This window comes from Oncorhynchus mykiss, chromosome 17 (genome assembly GCF_057628025.1).
Source record: "Oncorhynchus mykiss isolate SJ-2025 chromosome 17, ASM5762802v1, whole genome shotgun sequence".
Lineage (NCBI taxonomy): Eukaryota > Metazoa > Chordata > Actinopteri > Salmoniformes > Salmonidae > Oncorhynchus > Oncorhynchus mykiss.
The window spans coordinates 9,591,961-9,614,096 of record NC_143038.1 but is presented as its reverse complement, the minus strand read 5'-3'; the positions used below and the strand labels follow the sequence as shown (position 1 = coordinate 9,614,096).

The following is a 22,136-nucleotide window of genomic DNA, read 5'->3' as shown; positions in this document are numbered from 1 at the left end:
AAGTTTACACCTTGTGTAACAAAATGTAAAGACTGATTTTACTTCCCACCATCTACACATCATACCCATTTTCTTTATTCTCATTTAGGTCAACTTTAATTATGTACAGCGTCCATTTCTATTGCAGTTTTTCCTAGAACCATTTGTAATCTATTTATGATCATGTTTTTGCTTATTAGGATCATACAAAACATTATTAAATTGTATTAAGAATTGTTAAATTACATATCAACTGGTTTCCAGGCATGCACACTCACACCTCAATCATAAATCAACTCTACTAGTTTGACATTGAAGTCTTTTTCTTCTTTTTTTTTTTACTTTAATGAACACCAACTGTATTTTTAAACAAAAGCACAACAAAATGTTCCAGGGAAAGAGGGATAATTATGTTGATGATCTTCTCCGGTAAATGTTTTCTAAGCCACATCAAATTCTATATAGATATACTCGTTCAACAAGTCTGTGTAGATCTGTTATGAAACAATATTTTGACTTTGCAGTGGAATATCACCCACTTCAGTGTAATAATTATTGCAAACCACTTTACCAATTTAAGGCTTCAGAGTTCAATAGCAGTGTTAAGTAAATCCTATCATTTCAAAGTTCAAACTGGGCCAGTACATCATTAAGTTTTTAAACTAAAGTTTCCTGGTGTTAACTGCACTAAAGGCCCAAGTAGTGTTGTTTTACTAATTCTTAAGAATAAATGAAAGGTTTTCCTCAACGTTAAAATCACTGCATCTTAAAAAAAAAACGGTTTTTGAAAACAAGATGTAATTTTGTATATAATGTGGCAGATGAAGAAACCATTTAAATATGCATGTTTGTCATTTGCCATACTATACATAATTCTGTAACTTTACTGAGGGCTGATAATACAGGCTACAGAAGAGGGGAGGGGGGGTTGATGTGGGGAAGGTATGTATCAAATGCCAGAGTAGGATGATGGATGGAGGGGGAAGAGGGGCAGGTAAGGTAACGATGAACACCGCTATCCAGATTTGTGGAACGTCTTTGCAAGAATGCTTGCATTAAACAGTATACATGTAGTACCATGCTAGCCCTGCTCACCTTTTGTCCTAACCGTTATTAGAGATGGAGATCAGTGCCATGAGTTCATTTAACTACCGCCAACAAAACATCAAACGCTATATTATCCCCATTCTGCCCAGCTCTGCTCTCACCCAATCACAACACCTGTTGGGTATAAACCAGCAACTGCGAAACGCCGATGGCAGGAAAAAAAGAAAATAATTTGTTTGTACAGAAAACAAACAAAGTGAACAGCAACACAGGATATATCATATAATTCATGCTTTTTTTCTCTCCATAGAGTAGGAGCAGGTGATGAGAAAAATAAATTCACAGTTTTCAAACTACGATGCAAGGCTGTGTGTGTATGCAAGTGTTAATGTTTTGCGTGTCGTAACTGTATGGGAGTGTGCGTATGCACTCAGACTTGGTGTGCATCTCAAATGGAACCCTATAAAGTGCACTAACCAGGGCTTATTTGGCTCAAGTCAAAAATAGTGCACCAACGTAGAGAATGGAGTACCATTTGGGATGCACCCTGGGATAGCCATTTCGTAAATCATATCTGGGAGTGTTAAACCCCAGTAACCTAACTCATGTATCATCTTCCGATGGGCAGAATGGGGGTAACTACATTCCTTGTCAGACAAATGAATTTGCTTTGTTATTTATGTATAATAGTCTTTTCTTTTTCAACGCTTGGTTAAATTCTTGGCTTGTTTGTTGACGTCATCGTCGTTTGTATTTTTTCTTTTAGAGAAATTAAGCCTGCTTTGAGTATGCTCGCTCTCCGTCCATCTATGGACTGAGAAGGGGGGGGCCGAGGCAGCTATGATGCAGGGAGGTCCGCGCTGGAAGGGGGGGGGGGGGCTGGGTTGTTCAGACCGGGGGAGCTTTGCGCTTCAGTAGATACTGGTGAATGTCATCGGCGTCGCGCTTGAGCCAGGCGGCATTCAGGAGAATGTTCTCGCAGCACTGCTGCACCGTGCGCTCAGCCGCCGGCGCTTGGTGGCTCTCGAAGAAACTCTGGAAGACACAAAATGACCACGTTTAGAATTAGAATTACAGAAGTTATTTAACCATTTTATTGAGCGAGACCACTATATTAAAAGACGTATAAACCAATGATGCTCACCTTCACTTCAGCAGCCATTTTGTCAATGGCGAATCCATCCACAGAGAGCTGTGAAGAGGGGTGAAAATACAAGTGAGTTGGCTTAGGTCATTGGGCCAAAGGCAAAAGCTACCAGTCTTCCATAATACATTTCTCTTATAATATATTTAGAGCATTCAGAAAGTATTCAGACCTCTTGACTTTTCCACATTCGTTACGTTACAGCCTTATTCTAAAATGTATTAAAATGCCCCCCCCCCCAATCTATACACAATACCCCATAATGACAAAGCAAAAACAGGTTTAAAAATATTTGCAGATTTAAAAATGAAAAACAGAAATATCACATTTACATACATGTTCAGACTCTTTACTCAGTACTTGGTTAAAGCACCTTTGGCAGCAATTACATCCTCAAGTATGACGCTACAAGCTTGGCACACCTGTATTTTGGCACACCTGTATTCTCCCATTTCTCTCTGCAGATCCTCATAAGCTCTGCCAGGTTGGATGGGGAGCGTTACTGGTACCAGCATTCAGGCCAAATAGTTCAATCTTGGTTTCATCAGACCCGAGAGTCTTGTTTCTCATGGTCGGAGAGTCCTAGGTGCCTTTTGGCAAACTCCAAGCGGCCTGTCACGTAGCTTTTACAGAGGAGTGGCTTTTACTGAGGAGTGGCTTCCGTCTGGCCACTCTACCACAAAGGCCTGATTGGTGGAGGGCTGCAGAGATGGTTGTCCTTCCCCAGATCTGTGCCGCAACAATCCTGTCACTGAGCTCCATGGACAATTCCTTCGACCTCATGGCTTGGTTTTTGCTCTGATATACAGTTGAAGTCAGACATTTACATACACTTAGGTTGGAGTCATTAAAACTCGTTTTTCAACCACTCCACAAATTTCTTGTTAACTTCTTGACGCACCCATCCCGTTAGTGGGATCATTTGTCAACATCAGCTGAATTGCAGAGCACCAAATTCAAATTAAATTACTAAAAATATTTAATTTTCATGAAATCACAAGTGCAATATAGCAAAACACAGCTTAGCTTGTTGTTAATCCACCTGGCATGTGAGGTTTCAAAAAAGCTTTTCGGCAAAAGCATACCAAGCGTTTATGTAAGGACATCTCTCTCAGCAGACAAAACATTAAACAGCTAGCAACAAAGTAGATTGGTCATGAAAGTCAGAAAAGCAATAAAATGAATCGCTTACCTTTGATGATCTTCGGATGTTTGCACTCATGAGACTCCCAGTTACACAATAAATGTTCCTTTTGTTCCATAAAGATTATTTTTATTTCCAAAATACCTCCATTTGGTTGCCGCGTTATGTTCAGAATTCCATAGGCTCGAGAGGTCAAGACGGGGCAGACGAAAACTCCAAATAGTATCCGTAAAGTTCATAGAAACATGTCAAATGTTTTTTATTTATTTTAAATAATCAATCCTCAGATTGTTTTTACAATATATAAATCGATAATATTTCAACCGGACTGTCTGCTGCACTCGGTTGGCGCATGCAAAACACTGCTGGCACCCAGCCATCCAATGACGCAATGTGATATTTCTCGCTCATTTTTCAAAATAAAAGCCTGAAACTATGTCTAAAGACTGTTCACACCATGTCGAAGCCATTGGAAAAGGAATCCGGTTGATATCCCTTTCAATGGAGGGAAGGCATGTAATGGAACAGAGAGCTTTCAGGAAAAACAGCACTTCCTGGTTGGATTTTCCTCAGGTTTTCGCCTGCAATATCAGTTCTGTTATACTCACAGACAATATTCTGACAGTTTTGGAAACTTTTGTGTTTTCTATCCTATTCTGACAATTATATGCATATTCTAGATTCTGGGCCTGAGAAAAATGAAGTTTTATATGGGTACGTTTTTCATCCAAACATCAAAATACTGCCCCCTACACTCAAGAGGTTAACAAGAAACCTCCACAAGTCTGGTTCATCCTTGGGAGCAATTTCCAAACACCTGAAGGTACAACATTCATCTGTACAAACAATAGTAGGCAAGTATAAACACCATGGGACCACGCAGCCGTCATATCACTCAGGAAGGAGACACGTTCTGTCTCCGAGAGATGAACGTACTTTGGTGGAAAAAGTGCAAATCAATCCCAGAAGAGCAGCAAAAGGACCTTGTGAAGATGCTGGAGGAAACCGGTACTAAAGTATTTATATCCACAGTAAAACGAGCCCTATACCGACATAACCTGAAAGGCCGCTCAGAAAGGAAGAAGCCACAGCTCCAAAACCACCATAAAAAAGCCAGACTACGGTTTGCACCTGCACATGGGGACAAAGATAATATTTTTTGGAGAAATGTCCCCTGGTTTGATGAAACAAAAATAGAACTGTTTGGCCATAATGACCATCGTTATGTTTTGTGGAAAAGGGGGGAGGCTTGCAAGCTGAAGAACACCATCTCAACCGTGAAGCACGGGGGTGGCAGGATCATGTTGTGTTCACAAAATAGATGGCGTCATGAGGAATGAAAATTATATGGATATATTGAAGCAACATCTCAAGACATCAGTCAGGAAGTTAAAGCTTGGTCGCAAATGGGTCTTCCAAAAATGGACAATGACCACAAGCATACTTCCAATGTGGCAAAATGGCTTAAGGACAATAAAGTCAAGGTATTTTTTTATTTTATTTTTTATTTTACCTTTATTTAACCAGGCAAGTCAGTTAAGAACAAATTCTTATTTTCGATGACGGCCTAGTGGGTTAACTGCCTGTTCAGGGGCAGATTTGTACCTTGTCAGCTCGGGGGTTTGAACTGGCAACCTTCCGGTTACTAGTCCAACGCTCTAACCACTAGGCTACCCTGCCGCCCCAGGATGGAGTGGCCATCACAAAGCCCTGACCTCAATCCCATAGAACATTTGTGGGCAGAACTGAAAAAGTGTGTGCGAGCAAGGAGGCCTACAAACCTCACTCAGTTACACCAGCTCTGTCAGGAGGAATTGGCCAAAATTCACACAACTTATTGTGGGAAGCTTGTGGAAGGCTACCTGAAATGTTTGACCCAAGTTAAGCAATTTAGAGGCAATGCTACCAAATACTAATTGAGTGTATGTAAACTTCTGGCCCACTGGGAATGTGATGAAAGAAATGAAAGCTGAAATAAATCACTACTATTATTCTGACATTTCACATTCATAAAATAGAGGTGATCCTAACTGACCTAATACAGGGAATTTTTACTAGGATTAAAATGTCAGGAATTGTGAAAAACTGAGTTTAAATGTATTTGGCTAAGGTATATGTAAACTTCAGACTTCAGTTGACAGTGTACAGTTGAATGACCTTATATAGACAGGTGTGTGCCTTTCCAAATCATGTCCAATCAATTGAATTTACCACAAGTGGACTCCAATCAAGTTGTAGAAACATCAAGGATGATCAATAGAAACAGGATGCACCTGAGCTCAATTTCTAGTCTCATAGCAAAGGGTCTGAATACTTATAATAATAAGGTATTTCTGTTTGTTGTTCTTAATAAAATTTGCAAACTTTTCTAAAAACCTTTCTTTGCTTTGTCATTATAGGATAGTGTGTACATTGCTGAGGAATTGTTTTTATTTCATCCATTTTAGAATAAGGCTATAACGTAACAAAATGTGTTAAAAGTCAAGGGGTCTGAATACTCTCGAAATGCACTGTATACAGTGCTCTCTGAGGAGCTGAGGAAAATATGAGAATAAGAACAGTTAAACAATGCTTTGGAGAAAAATTGCTTAATGAACGAAGTCTTTACCTTGATGAGCCGTGATATGAGGAAGCCGCCCTGGTAGCGGTTGTGAAGCTCCTCCCAGTTGTCTTTGACAAACTTCCAGGCGGCTTTCCTTCCATGCTTACTGCTTCCGGCCACTCCCCCGATTACTGACACCGTGTCCTGGGGACGCACATCCTCCTGGGTAGGGGAGACAGAGGGGTCTGTTTTTGCCTATTTCCATTAATTCATCATGCTCATCCTATAAGTAAACTCCTATGACCAAAACAACTAGGAAGGCTACAATTACACAGCTAGTTAACACCAGTGTTAACAATTGCACCGGCTATATTCAAGAAAGAATACCATAAAAGCGAGACCAAAATAACAAGGTGTAAATAGAACACCAGGTGTAAATAGAACACAAAGTGTAAATACTAATGTTTCTGGGGATTTTTGTTTTGTCATTTATATTCTCCTGACAAAATAGCAGGCGCAAGTAACACACTCCAGTTGCTAGGGCAAGAATGGTTGTGCACATACCGAGAGGGCAAAGGTGAGGACTTTCTGGATGAGGTCGGGGGCAGAAATAGCTCCCAGCACTCTCTCTATGCGGTTCTTCTCCTCCTGCATGTCAGCCTGCTTGTGAAGCTGAAGAGGATGGGAGAGATTAGACCGCAATAATGTGAGAGAAAAATACATACATATTATACCTTTGTGACATTTATGTGACAAAATCAAATTATATCAATCGACTGTGATTAAATCTTTATCTGTCAGATTATTGGTGAGGCTTTAACGAGAGTCTAGGACATGGAACGAGCTGGTAATCCTGTTCATCTGACTGAGGAAATGTAATTGAAATCGTTCATGATACAATATATGACTCATGATATTGAGGAGACTGTTCTCCAACCAGCTGTCCTGGCTGGGGTGTATTGTCTCGGAACCAAATGAGCAGAAACAGGGAGGGACTAATCTGAATTTATCCAATAAGAAATGCTTGGTTTCGTCGCAAAACATTTTGCTATGGTGTGCACTAGTGAATACACCATTAGCTGGTGTGACTTACCTTCAGCATTGTGTCCAACGTGGCACTGTCACCATGCTTCAGCACTGTTAAGTACACCTGGAGAGAAACAAAGACCATACAATATGGTTTCATCACTTGATTTTACAAGCTTTTTATGTCTTTGTCTCATCATAAAACGGCATCTACTTCCAGTCATGATGGTACTAAATAACTATCATTAGCACTTAAATGATCTACAAATGAGAAGTCACTGTTTGAAAGTAGAATCAATAACATGACTACAGGCCCATTGTTGAAATGTTGAACACAATTGATTGAAATTAATGGACAGGTGAAAGCAGTACTGAAGAAGCGTCACCTAGCCAACCAGAGGCATAGGTGGAGACATTATCAAATTGCTGACCAATCAAATCCTTTAAACATTCACGAAAGTCATCAAGAGCCTAGGGTTATAGAGGGCAAAGGTTAGTTTGGAATGGGGCCTTTGTTTACGTAACTACATGTTAAGAATACGTGTGTGTTTCTATGAATAAGTGTGTGTGTGTGTGGCGGGGGGCAGAACAGCTTACTGGGCTCCTGAGGTCTGCAGAGAGGATCTGCTTGCCTTCCACATGGTCTTTGAATCTCCGCCGGGCCTCCTCCAGCGTGGGCTTGTGTCCCGCCTTCCCCAGCTTCCCCAGAACCAGGCCCCTCAGCAGGGCATCCAGGTGACCTGAGAGAGGGGGGGAGAGAGAGAGAGAGAGAGGAGAGAATAGAAGAACCGGGGGCCAGAGAACAGAAGGTGAAAGGAAAAAAAGCACCAGTCAGTCTCAAACATGTTAAAAACAAGCGCTTTGATACACTGAACTTCATCCAAAAGGACAGAATTTATCTACTGCTAGGCAATCCAGGAGCCAGTAAATCCATACGTCACCAGCTCTGGGCTGATACCCCTACTACAGAAAACACTTGACTAATTCCAAACCTGACCCTTAGCCCCTAACCCCTAGGCACTTGAGCAGATCTGAAAGGATCGTATAGGTGTCAGCAATGTAACAGAAAATAAATCCCACTAACCCTATCAAGAGTGCAACAGATTGATTACCATCTCTCTTACACCTATCCAACACAATCAGAGCGACATCAAGTGACTTGGGGCTTAAGGCTGAGGATCGACTCCGGAATGACTCGGCAGCTCCGTTCTTAGCTCTTACCACCAGCCCCAGGGGGCTCACCTTCGCCCTGCTTGCATTCCCAGCCCAGCTTGAGGCCGATGGGAGTGAACAGGTCCCGGATGAACTCCTGGATCTCCTCGTGGAAGTCGGTGTGGGAGAGCAGGGAGGAGAGCACGCCCAGGTTGCAGCTCAGGTCGCTCCACACCGTGTAGTTGGGCTCGTTGACAAAGGCCTCCATCAGCTTCAGCACCTCCACCGTGCTGATCATGCCAGCGCGGGACTGATGAAGATGATTAATAGGATGAACATGGGGGACAAGAAGAGAAGGAATGGGGGGGTGGAGGTAGAAGGAGAATAGAAGAGGAAAATGAAGGAGAGGTAAAAGAGGAATAGAAGAGAAGGAATATGAATAATGAAGGGAAGAGGTAAAAGAGGAATAGAAGAGAAGGAATATGAAGAATGAGGGGAAGAGGTAAACGAGGAATAGAAGAAGTAAGAGCAGGGGAAAAGTTAGTAAGAGTCACAGTATTGTGATGTTATGTACAGTTTTTTGTAATTGAGCCCTGAATGGATGGGACAAAGCTTTTGAGGAATAGGATAAAGCAGGAAAACAAGTTGATTAGATTACACATTGTTTATCTAACGTCTACAGTAAACATCTTCATAAGAGGCTTTGGTGAGAAAAAAGGCCAAAGAATCAATGCTTAACAGTTCACATGACATATCTTAGTCGACGAGCTTAATTCTCATGGGTACTGAGGGAGAAAGGAGAAGTATCGTTACCGAACCATAGCAGTTATGTTTACATGGCCACAAAACACACAACAATAACATGTACAGGTAACTGCCAAAATAATGGAAACACGAGTAAATGAGGGATACAAAGTATATCGAAAGCAGGTGCTTCCACACAGTAGTGATGTGCGGGTTGACTCAGAAGCCGCAGACCCCGCGGGTTGATCCGCGGGGCGGGTTTAGGCTCATTAAATATTATATAGATGAAGGGCAGGTTGAATAAAGAGAAAATACACACATTTTTAATTTGTATATCTATAGGCTACATTGAGGTTTTTCTTTCATTATTTTTAGGCCATCTGGCATTTGTATGTAAGCCTATAAGCTTTTGGGCCGAACTGTACACGCACCAAATAGCCTACATGCCAATCACCAAATACTTTTGGAAACGGACAGAAAAAGTGAATGTCGATCCACTGAGGGAAAAAAGGAAAATGTCGGAGTTTAAATAAGAGAAATGCGGCAAAATGGAGGTGAAAATAAAGAAAAGGGAAGCCCAGAAAAGTAATGTTTGGGGCACTATACATATTCGACAGTCAAGACAGGGAACTTTAGCCTACTGCTCAGGTGAATTAAATGGAAACTGAAATGTGGACACTGACTGTAGGTCTATAACCTCTCACATAGCCTTAATATTAACTCCTGCAGAATTAAGCATTTCTTGCGGCACCAAATGTACATTTTGAAATATGTGGAGAAATATGATTTCTTCCAGCATCTTGAGAGAATGCGATTGCAGTTAGGGTAACAGCTGTAGATGTGCTCTCTTAAATCAGCATCATAAAAGCGGATCATATTTCCTACCACGTAAAATATGCATCCAAGCCGAACTGAAAACTTATCAGAAACATGTTGGGTCGTTTTCATAGCTTTCTACTTCCTTACAACCCGGTCAAAACGACAGAGAGCTTGGGCTCCATGTGCAAAAAGATGATTGAGATAACTGGCTTTAAAGTTCCAAACCTTCATTGGTTTGAATGGTGTTAATTTTTTATCTTGTATTCTTCTGAACTTATCAACATGAATTGGGGTATTTAGAGTACTATATAGGTAGAGACCATTGAACAAAACAAGTCAATAACTAGATTTTGACAAAAATGTAGATAGAACCTTATTAGGGCTGAACCCATTTAGCCGACATGGTCGATAGTTTGGTCGATAGGCTGTGGATTGATCGACCAAGATTTGTTGTACTCGAGCAGTCACACACAAACACATTTTTTAAATGGCACATGAGAAACCGGTCTGATTCACACCTCTGAGTGGACTATTCCATTGTGGAGGCCGCGGGGATGGCACACTAGTACATTTACCGTTAATTCCCATAATTTCTAATCTACAATGTTTGGCTAGTTATTTCTTTTAATGCATTCAATATATTATTATTAGTCTTAACGTTCTCATTCTAGGAGTGGGTATGTTTGCAGAGCACACAACGTAGGCTACACAAAAAAGTTTTGGTAAATTTCATTCCATTTACAAGTTGTCAATTTATTAATTGTCCTTTATTTGAAGCGCTACTGTCAATTTTGAGTAAGGACACGCACCTGATTACACATAGAAGTAGGACTAGAACTAACCGTATCCTTATAAGTGATCTGATAGCATTTCTGATTGTCTTAACTCACCATTCCTGTGGAGCTTCTCAAAGTAATTTATTTGCCTCAAACAGCAAGTAAACAAAGTCTGTTTTTACATCCATTGAGAAATACAATATTTTCCTTATAATGTAGCTATTTGAACAATCTTTCCAGCTCTCTCCCTTTCGATTATCCTACCACTCAGCATGAAAGGGGAAAGAAAGTAAAGCTTAGATCTGGTGGAAACGTCATAAAATATGCCTTCCTGATTACTTCTTAGCCCTTGCGCAAATAGTCTACAGCTGTGCGTCTGGAGCTCACTGGTGCAGGAAACTGAGGGCCCAGAATATTTTACACAATGTTGCAAGCACCAGCTTCCGGCTGGACCAAGTTCATACAATGTTTCAAGTTCCTTGCAGACAGGCAAAGCCAATGTGATTTATAGGATATTTATTTTTAAAATCAGGATATTTTCTACCTGCAGGTTGCAATATAGATTTTAGGGCTTTATGTAGGCTATTTTTACATATTGGCAATGGCAATAGAAGTTACTTTTAGAATTGTATCATTTTCATTCATTTCATTTAGATTAAAATGTGCATATGACAATCACAGGGACAGCCTAAACCTGAGGCCCAAGCTCTCGAAATAGCCTTCCAAAATGTCAGATTTATATATATATTTTTAAATCAGAAAAGCATCTAAATTAGGCAAAAATAAATCCTACACCCCTGTCAAAAAAAAACATTGCGCCGTCTGACTGTAGCCTACAGTACAGTGCATTTCCTATATTTGGCCATGGCCTCTTTTTTTAATACATATAGTCGTGCAGTTGCGGATGACCCACGCACCACTACCACAGATGTGGTTCCTGAGTTAATTAAGCAATTAACATCATGATGATTAGGGTCATGTATAAAACTGCTGGGCAGAGAATTCTTTTGGCTACCACAGCTATAGACAGGTTGGCCAAAATGACATACGTGCGCCGATGTGTCCGGAAGGCGTGCATTGTTATGATTCTGAACGGTCAGATGGCTAGCAACAACGACAAGAAGCTGCCATGTGGGGAATCGTAGGTGGTTCGCTTCAGCCTGGTGTATCTTGATTTGACTGATGTCATGTCTATACCAATATGGCTCAAATTCACTAGCTATCTAACCAACAACTATTTGAGAGACAACATGTGCTCATTGTGCAAATGTATGTTTTCAATAAACATTTGGAGACTGACATGTAAACTATATTTAGTCTAAACCAAACCTGTCTGTTCTGGCCCATAGTAGCACACGCATTGGTTTGTTTGCTAAACAACCAATCAAACTACGCCCCCATAGGATGACAATGCCCCCAGCCACAGGGAATAAGTAGTCACTGAATGGTTTGATGAGTATGAAAACTATGTAAACCAGGACTGTCCAACCCTGTTCCTGGAGAGCTACAGTCCTGCAGGTTCACTCCAACCCTAATCTAGCCAACCTGATTCTAATAATTAGCTGGTTGATAAGATGAATCAGGTTAGTTACAACTGGGGTTGGAGCGAAAACCTACACTGTTCTGACTGGTGGTGTCCCAAGAACAGGGTTGGGGAACCCTGACGTAAACCATATGACATGGCTGTCTGTCACCAGATCTCAAACCAATTGCACACCTACGGGAGATTCCGGAATGGCGCCTGAGACAGTGTTTTCCCACCACCATGAACAAAACACCAAATGATGGAACTTGTCATGGAAGAACGGTGTCGCACCCTCCAATAGAGTTCCAGAAACTTGCAGAAGCCATACCAAGGTGTATTGAAGCTGTTCTGGCTAGTGGTGGCCCAACGCCCTATTAAGACCTTTGTTCTTTTTTACTTAACACGTATTTGTCTTAAAACTGCATTGTTGGTTAAGGGCTTTTATGTAAGCATTTCACTGTGGCGCATGTGACAAATAACATTTGATATGACACTTTATGTTGGGGTTTCCTGCACAATTACAACATAGAGCGGCTTGAGTTTATTTTAGGGGAAGCTTTGACCCTGGGCTTCCTCAAAAATGATCTGGTTATACACTAAAGGGTGTGTTTCTTTGCTACTGTAGCGCTAGGCTAGACAGATGAGGCCTTGCTATATGGAAGAGGAAAGAAGGGTTTTGTGGCAGAACGGATGAAAAAAAAAGTGACTTTCAAGCCATTCCCTGAATATGATTGTTACAGGAACTGCTGACCCTTTCCCTGTCCATGACTGACTTTATATACAAGCACCGTAACCATACATATCCAATTTATTATTGAGCATTAGCGTCGAGCTAAAGGGCATGTTGGTGTAGTGTTGACGGTAGTCTGTGCCACTCACCAGGGAGAAGAGGTCGTTCTGCAGGCCCAGACGGTCAACAGGCAGCAGGGTGAGGTCTCTGATACCAGGCAGCAGGCCCTCCAACATGGCCGAGCTGTACTGGATCCTGTAGAAGCCTACTGTTCCTGGGTTGATCTATAGGGGGGGAGGAGGACAGTTGAACAGCGGCCAAAGACTATAGCCTTGTTGCCAATCTGTTTTCTTCCACTACTTTTGTCGGCGTCATGCCAAACCATTTGCGTTTCCAAACTTGTTAGCTAAAGCGGAACATAAATCTGCCTAACAAGCAAGTGTGGAAGAAAGCCTTTATATGCTTGAGTGACACCCACCCAACAAACAAACAAAATGAGGTTCTATTCTAGCCACAAAAAGTGCAGCTTAGCATTAAGGAAGAGATACTTTCTATCCCTTTGATCAACTCCGTACATAGAGCAGTCTCTGTTCTGAATGGCACACTCATAGTTTCACTCTCCCTACCACAGCCTTGTGCAGTGGTTCCCAACCCTTTCAGTCACTGTACTGCCAATTGAAATTCGCTCTGCCCGGAGTACCCCTGAAGTATCCCCTTGTGCATTTTAGCAGTAGGCCTATGGTCTCATGAGTCTTATCAAGTACCCCTGTGGATAGGCCAAGTACCCCTAGGGGTCCTAGTTACCCTGATTGGGAACCACTGGCCTTGTGGATCCTCTTTAGCATTGATAACTAGATAGGGACTAGCCAGGCTATGATCCCACTCAAGCAACCACTAGTCCCAATCAAGTGGTTATTTGTTAATGGTTCTCAGTTCCTCAAACTTACTTTGACATTAATGATGTCCTTTCAGTGAACAGCAATTTATATGGTCCAGTCACAAATCCTGACCCTCTAGTGACCCCTTCAATATCCATCTGTGTGACCTTTTGACCCCTTTCAAAGACCTTCAAGGGTCATCGTTTCCTTAACTTCTCGTCCACCCTTTTGGTCAGGTGATTGGTTTACTGAACTCCCAATGATCTCCCACCCGTTAGTAAACACTAAATAGACTCAGAATCATGAATGTTACGGCCCATTCACAAACGTTTATAATTCTCTAAGCAAGCAGACCTTCAAGGTCATCAGCATTCTTGTATTCATTACGCTTTTATTAGACAGATTTCTATTTCCCTAAACATGCACCTCTGTATAAGGGTTATAGTACAGATTGTAAGGCCTCAGGGCTTGGTTTTCAACTCAATTCTATATTAAACAGCTGTAATAGGTGGAATTTGGTTGTCCTCACCTTGACCCACTGGTCAGGGCTGATGTTGTTGATCGTGATGGTGGTCTCTGGGCTGTCCAGCAGCACCTTGAGCTTGGTACAGCCGGGGTCCTCACCCGTACAGATACTGATTGGTACCATCCAGTTAGGGCAGTCCTCACCTGGTGGATGATTGACACAAGCAAGACCCAATGAGATGGAGCAAAGTAGGAACTTTGTCTCAAGTAGCTAATAAGTGACAAGTAGTGAACCAGCGATTTGTACTTGGCTTTTTTGTGTGTTGATTTATTGGAAAATATGATCTTACCATTATGTGGTCCACTGGCACAGAATTTCTTCTGAGATATCTTGAGGATGCGATCATCCCCTTGCTAGAAAAACAAAAAAGTATTTGATTTAATACACATACTGCTATATCCACAACAGAGAGATCCCCTCTCACAGGATATAAAACAGTAAATTCATATTGTCCAAAGACAATTTCCATTGTGGTCTATTTACCTGCTCCTGGTCCACTACGATTATAGGGAAACCCATCTGCTTAGTCCAGGAGCTCATCACCAGGGCGATGGGTTTCCCGCTAGCCTGTTCCAGACAGTCCCATAGGTCCTCTGGGAGAGGTGGTGGGGAGAGAGTTGGTCACCAACCAATTACAACGCTCAAATAATAATCTTGTTATAATGGACCAGACATGTCCATTATAAATTCATGAGAAATTATAGGAGACTTGACAGTGTTACCTGTTGCTGCATTTTTATGTTGGAACTTCAACAGATAGGAATGCATTCCTTTCCTGAAATCCTAGAGACAGAAGAAACAAATAGGTTTACAAAAGAAAAACGCCCGAGATGAAAATATACAAATACTTACCAGAGACACTTGTTCACACAATACCCCTTTAGCTAGTATATGAAAGAGAGCTAGACTAATTAGTGGACAACATGGCAGTGTGCCTGGGCAGCAGCTCCTCACCTTGTCTCCTATGTAGTTGTGCAGCATACGGATCACAGACGCTCCTTTGCTGTAGGATATGGCATCAAAGATTTCATCCACCTCCGACGGGTGGCCCACGTTCACCTGCAGTCCAGGGGATCAGTCAGTTCATGCTTTCAAAACGCAGTACGAGGGTCGCTTTCATCTGATAGAGATACCTCACGTACATTCAAATCTACTGGAAAACTTTGGTCCAGTACACACACAGAATCGTACAAATTTAAAGCCAACACACCTCAATGGGATGACTGTTGTCCAGCGCATCCAGGTCTAGGGCGCGGGTGTAGTCGGCAGACACAAACTGTGTCCAGATGTCGTAGTCAGGGAAGCAGTGGTCCACACAGAGGTACTCGATCCATGATGCGAAGCCCTCATTAAGCCACAGATGGGTCCACCATTCCTACAAGGCAAGGGGCGATCATATTGACTAAATCCAATTCAGGACAACAATGTATACCCCAATGCAATTGAAGAATGTTGTTCATATAATTTAATCTTCAATAATGTAATGTCCTTCTGTCATTGATCAGGAGACTGCTTTTAGTTTCTACATAAGCAGTAAAGAGCGCAGTGGGCGTTTACCATGGTGACCAGGTTCCCGAACCACTGGTGAGCTAGCTCGTGTCCCACCACCAGGGCCACCCACTGCCGTGAGGACGAGCAAGAGTTCTTCGGGTCAATCAGCAGCGCCGTCTCCCTGGGAAACGAGGTCAAACAGCGAGGTCAACTCGAAGAAAAACAAGCGCAAAAGCGATTCATTTCACACTGCCCCTAGTGGTAGCATGCATTAACACAAAAATACATTGAATATAAAATCACATACATTTCCCGCTAGTGGTAATCAAATAATATTTTTGTGGAATAACATGACTGGCAGGTTAACTGTGCATCCTCTCATTAGTTGCAAATTTAGCAACATCACTTTAGATTTACCTGTAGGTAACAAGGCCCCAGTTTTCCATGGCACCTGGGGGGGGGGGGGCAGCACCAAGCGTGTTAGATCTTGACTATAATTCCTATTTTTTATCACAATATAATAATTGAAATAGAGTCATATGAATTGTACTTACCAGCAGCAAAGTCAGCGATCGCTATTAGATCAATTTTAGGCAATGGGTAAGGAACATTGAAGTAGTCATTGTAGAAAGGTAAGGTCTTTACAGCAACCTGTGAGAAACATGGATAGGAAAAACTAGATATCATTTCCATTTTACACTTGACGCCAATAGATTGTTGTGCTAGCAGCAACTGTCATTCATCAATATAACAAACAGTCATAGTGATACATGACTAGTTTTTTGTACTGGTCTAACCATTATCCAAGTTTAAAAGAAGTAAAAACAACTCACCTCTAGTGCAAATTTCCCTTGTTCCGCCTTTCCGGTAGGCGTGTAGACGCGTACGGTCACGCCGTCCGACGATTGGCCTTCTACAAAGTCGTATTCGCCGATGACGAACGCTACAAGGTATGTGGACATAATGGGGGTGGTGGCGAACTTCACTTCCAAAAGCCTGTCATCTTCTGGATGTGGCTTTCGATCGATGACATTCTGTGTCATTGAGGACAAGGGCATATTAGTACGGACAGAAAATGTAATCAGAAAGTCATAGGGTCAGCAATGCTTTTGAAGAATGAGATCATAGCCTTTAACAGTCCACAGGGCAGACATCTTGGAAAAACATACTAATTCAGTTGCATTTTGAATGCCAGCAGACTTACTCTTGTAGCTAGATGGGAGGAAATGCAGTGACCCAACAAGACTGCCTTATGTTACATAAGCCAATGTTAGCAGAGCGCAACAACAGAGTAGCGAAATGTGACTCAAGCTGTTTGGCGTCCCCAGGCAGAAGAGTTAGCGTGACACGTACCATATTTGACAAGGCTACTCGGTCCTTGGGAACTATCAGAGAGATGTCAAAGGTGGCTTTGATAGCTGGCTCGTCCCAACAGGGGAAGGCCCGGCGAGCGTCCGTGGCCTGAGGAGAGAATAGAGGATAGAGGAGAAAAGACCATGGGAGGTTAAGCAAAACAGAGTGGACAACACGTTTCACAGCGTGTTAGGTCAGGCAAACATCCTGGAGGGTGTCAGAGGGCTGCTTTATAATAAAGCTCCTCCAATGACCTCTAGTGAAAAATGAAAATAAACAACATGCCGTATATAGCAGCTGGACATGTCATTCCCCCCCACACATTTTTTCTAAAGATAAGAGATTAAAGTTGAATTATCAAGAATCTCCAACAATGGTTGCTAAAACATTCAGCCTATAGCCAGGGTGTGACAGTCCTCAAACATTGGGGTCAAATGGCAGTCACATTCCTTTTACACTATTTCAACATGGGTTAAGCAATCAACTCTGCTGCCTAGAGAAACTGTCCTCGTTATGGTAACAGAAGTAATGCAGGACAGGAGGAGCGCCTAGTTACTGTACCTCGAACTGTGTGACAGCAGCATAGCGGATTTCTCCTGCAGGAGTTGCATATTTACTTCTGTAGAAACCTTTCATCTTGTCATTCAGCTCCCCAACAAAGTCGATCTTCAATGTACCGGATCCTGGGAAACAGGTGCAAAAAAGCCAGCATGTGTTTATTCAGCCTTTACGACAATAAGAGGTTTGTTTTTGTCAACTACAAACAAAAAGACATGGCATGAAACACCAGGAAGAATAATTAATGGCAGAGAGTGGAGGGTTCATTAGAACCCTAAGCCCTGTAGCCATTCTGGTTAACGGCGAGTCCTTCAACTTACCTTTCTGTAGAGCACTAGGGAATGACAGAGTGACTTTCTCGTCCTCATTTTGATAGTTGAATCCTGTAGCATTAATTTCTAAAGAGAAGGAAAAAAATGCAAGGCTGATATTCGCTGCCATAACATACGAAAAGAATATACAAACGTGCCTAACAAGCCTGGAAAGCAGGTCTAATCAGGAAATAGAATACATTGAATATATAAAATATATAATAGTTTGTCTATATTTAAGACAACTGTGAAAAAACTATTGACAGAATCTCACCCTCACCTTCCCCTCCCTCTGGTACAAAAGATGCTGTGATGATGTCGATGTCAGCACAGTTCATCACAATCTGATTAGTGGCCAGGTTAACCTGGAAAAACGACAAACACAACTACTAAGTAAAATCAGGGACTAGCAGACCCTTGTATAAATACCTGGGATGACATAAGAACGCCATATTTTTAATTTGTGTAAAAAAACACATTTGTTTAATAATGTTTAATAATTGTTTAACACATTTGTTTAATAATACATAATACTCCCTCGATATAATACTTCTAAACTAGGATATTTTTTGTTTTTCCTGCCATAAGCAAATCCACTATAAGGGTAAATCTAATCTGTTATGTGTCAGACAGCAGCGATAGGGATCAAACAACTTACTGTAGGCCAAGCAGGCTAAACCTACAGTGGCTCAGTGTCCCCGTGAAAACATTGTGGCTTGTCAGGGAGATCGGAACGGGAGCAAAAGATGGTTTGGAGAGAGGGAAAGAAAGATACATCCTGTAGGGCTTCTGACTAGAATGCAATGTGATAGCGGTCGACGTCCGACTTATTGAGGGCGGAACCCAGCAGCACACTCAGATGCAGCTTTGAAAGAGTAGGCTAGTCCCATTTATTGACGGTTGGGTGCTGCCATAGTTTTTTATTTTGATACTCAAATCGAGAGCTGTGAGGTTGTAACCGAGAAGGCAGGGATGTAATTATAGAGCGCGCTCGGTGATGGCACGGTGCCACGTCGCTATGCGTCTCGTTGGCTATTGTGCGGTTATCTGACAACTTCTAAATCATGTTCTGGCTTTGTCATTAACTTGGCTAATGAAATTATAGCATGTGCATGCAAATAACAACCATGCAACTGACAACACAGCCCATGTATTGCAGTTGAAATTGCCCTACTTGACAGGTATTTGTCACTTAAACGCTAAGAGTAGCCTAATCTTTCATGTAGCCTAATTTCCTTGGAAAATGCTGTTCACCAACTACGTAATACAATGTGCCATCCTCCTATGGATAGGCTACCAAACATAGATCAGTGGCACATAGATTACTGTATGGTTCTCTTAGATCTCTTAGATTTAGACAATGTGTGTGTGGAAAGTACTAAAATAGTTTAGCCCAGCAGTGTCATTGAAACACAGCCAGTGTTATGTCCACATGATGACTAGTAACTTGTGTTCCTAGCCTGTGTTCTGAGATGAAGATGGTGTATGCAAACAGCCGAGGGCAATATACGCACCATATTTGGCACCAAATATGACACCCATTAGAAACTAATTAAATGAAGCAAGTCTGTAATACACATGTGGTGTAGTATTAGGGATGGGCAGTTAACATATATGTCAACAGATCACAACAATGCCTAATTTATCATAAACATTACAGATAATAAATCCTAATTGCCCCACACAGACAAAGTGTACAAAACATTAAGAACACCTTCCTAATATTGAGTTAAACCCCCTCCTTTTGCCCTCAGAACAGGAACATTTCGTCAGGGAATGGACTCTACAAGGTGTCAAAAGAGTTCCACAGGGATGCTGACCCATGCTGACCCAATGCTTCCTACGGTTGTGTCAAGTTGGCTGGATGTCCTTTGGGTGTTGGGCTATTATTGATATACACAGGAAACGGTTGAGCATGAAAAACCCAGCAGTGTTGCAGTTCAACACAAACCGGTGCGCCTGGCATATTTTGTCTTGCCTATTCACAATCTGAAAGGCACACATACACAATCCATGCCTCAAGGCTTAAAAATCCTTCTTTAACCTGTCTCCTCCCCTTCATCTCCTACACCGATTGCAGTGGATTTAACAAGTGACATCAATAAGGAATAACAGCTTTCACCTGGTCAGTCTAGGTGAATCCAGCGGAAAATAGGCTGGAGACAATTATTTCCAAACTGCTGTTCGTTGTTGAAACACATTTTCCTACTTCAACCAATCCATTTACAATTTGTGAAAACTGTCATCGTTTGGCAAGGAATGTAGTTTGTGTATCCCATCAGTTAGATACATTTTTATAGGCATTTATTTATGTAGGCCTAACAGGAGCTTGTGATGCGCACTCAGCACGCCTGTGTGTAAGGAGCAGTCAGAACGCAATTGAGGGAATGAGACATGGAGGGGAAAGGGCATTTTGGGAGAGAAACGGTGTGATGTTTGGCTTGCTTTCTTTTTTGTTGTGTCCCGAAAGTCAAAAGTTGTCTTTAAGACAAAATGTTCGGGTATCCCAGGCACATTCCACCAAATAGTTTCAAGTATATTAAAACATGTTTTATTTATTTTTTATCTATGGTTAAAGAGCGACCTTTGACATCCGTTTGGGAACTCATTCTCATCCGTATGCAGTAATTGGTTAACACCATCAACATACCAACAGGCAATGATTATGAATCATTTAGCTAAATTTGTCGTGCATATCATCAAACAAGATGAGTTCTGGATGTTACACGTCACGGGTGTTGTGAATGTCTAGTGTTTTGTCATTTCATGGTCTGCTAGCAACACGCTTGCAAAATAGGTTATAACAGAGGCGGAAGCTGGGCGGTCTTCTCTAGTAGGAAGACATTTGCTAGCTATGATTTAGCAAACATTAGCTTAGTTAGCAAGGTAGCACTAGCGCGCATGCAAACTGGGTGCGCTGGCATGCAACTAACGTTAGCATTTAAGCTAAATCCACATCTTTGCATTGACGTTGATCATACTATACATTAATTTCAAGTGAGAGGTAGTAGTGACTATTAGCCAGTTAACGATTTGCAAAAATGACAGCGAGTTAATGTGCCTACCTATCTAACTAACTAGTATTAACAGTTAACTAGCGAATGACGGTTCAGCTAGGTAACTAGTTACTCTGGACAGTACCATTCAGGGCAGGTAAAGCGCTAATTTATTTTCAACCTAGCTCAAGTGAGCTAGGCTAGCTGTTTGCCACAACTATCATGGGCTAGTAGAGAACGTTAGTTAGGAGTTCGCTAGCTAACGTTAGACGACTAGCTAGTTAGCATTTTGCCGTTCGCCATTCGAACGTTGTAAATTAGGCTAAATAGATTACACAGGGGAGTCCCCGCCATGCTCAAAGTACTATACAAATTATCTTTCAATTACTTCACCTACCTTCACAATCGCCTCTAGCTTGCCCTCGAAAGTGAAGTCGATGAGGTCGGGCTTCAAGCACAACCCGTAGTTGACCGGGTAGACGTCTGTGGGCAACCTTACGAAGGGCCTCCTTTCAGGCATGGTGTCTGTATTTTGTCTGGTAGCGCTTGCGAAGACGGTGCCGCTGTGTATTACTCGGAATTTGATAGTTCTGAAGTCCTGCAAAATGGGATTCGACAACAAAACTGGATCTTGGGGAATGACTCGTTTTACGAATGACAACGAAACCCGACGGCCGAGAACCAGCAACATAAAATCCTTAGCTAGAAATGTTGCCAGCTAGAGTCCTCCCCTCTCACTTCAAATCCACCGAAACAACGTGTGTAGGAGCGCAGTATGACGAGGAAACAGCGTCATCGCGTTGAAGCGGAGGACCACTGAAACAAGGGGGTGTATTCAACATTTTTGGTTTTTAATTTGTTTGTTTGTCAATTGCAGTCAAAAAAAATTCTCAAAAAATATAGCTATATGTTATGTAAAATATTTGACATAAATCATAATTGATAATTACATGCTTTCTGTTTGTGGCATTCCTTACTAGTAGTAGTAGTAGATAGTAGCAGAAATAACAACAATAAATGAAATGATCTGCACTCTCTGAAAATAAGGAAGAATTTGCATCAACAACAGGTTGTTTACCTTGTTATGTTGTGAACGTTTTTATGGTTGCCTAGTAGTGAGTGTGTGTAAATCACTTATGGAAACCAGTAGTCAGAGGGCTTAGCTACTCACATGGCTCATGTAGGTCATTGCAGACATCTCTCTATCAACTATGTGTTGTTTGCTTAAGAATCCTACTGCTGCCAAGAAGACGTGCACTGCCATTGCAGGTGTTCGAAGTAGCTGCTGCTCAACTCTTCAGAACATGTCATGAAAAAGCAACCAATTTAATAGACAATTCCATCATCTAAACGCATGTAACTCTTTATTATCTGTGTCCAATGGCTAAGTAACTG

General features: G+C 41.8%; 1 protein-coding gene across 4 annotated transcripts; it reads right to left on the bottom strand.

Moving 5' to 3' along the window:
• Positions 1 to 53: 53 nt before the first annotated feature.
• On the bottom strand, positions 54 to 21,767 carry LOC110493605 (puromycin-sensitive aminopeptidase). Of its 4 annotated transcripts, none has more exons than XM_036949580.2 (23): positions 21,139 to 21,767; positions 18,020 to 18,110; positions 17,755 to 17,832; positions 17,438 to 17,559; positions 16,877 to 16,984; positions 16,357 to 16,557; positions 16,078 to 16,174; positions 15,941 to 15,974; positions 15,590 to 15,704; positions 15,243 to 15,407; positions 14,987 to 15,091; positions 14,755 to 14,815; positions 14,516 to 14,625; positions 14,322 to 14,385; positions 14,036 to 14,175; positions 12,778 to 12,912; positions 8,104 to 8,344; positions 7,480 to 7,622; positions 6,950 to 7,006; positions 6,421 to 6,528; positions 5,923 to 6,078; positions 2,171 to 2,218; positions 54 to 2,061 (listed from the first exon to the last, which is right to left on the bottom strand). In XM_036949580.2, exons 1-23 carry the CDS (start codon positions 21,430 to 21,432, stop codon positions 1,915 to 1,917), a joined length of 2,820 nt encoding a protein of 939 aa, XP_036805475.2. In that variant the 5' UTR covers positions 21,433 to 21,767; the 3' UTR covers positions 54 to 1,914. The 4 variants fall into 4 exon arrangements, with proteins under 4 accessions (XP_036805475.2, XP_036805477.2, XP_036805476.2 ...); XM_036949582.2 differs by having other exon boundaries at positions 8,125 to 8,344; XM_036949581.2 differs by having other exon boundaries at positions 18,026 to 18,110.
• Positions 21,768 to 22,136: the final 369 nt, after the last annotated feature.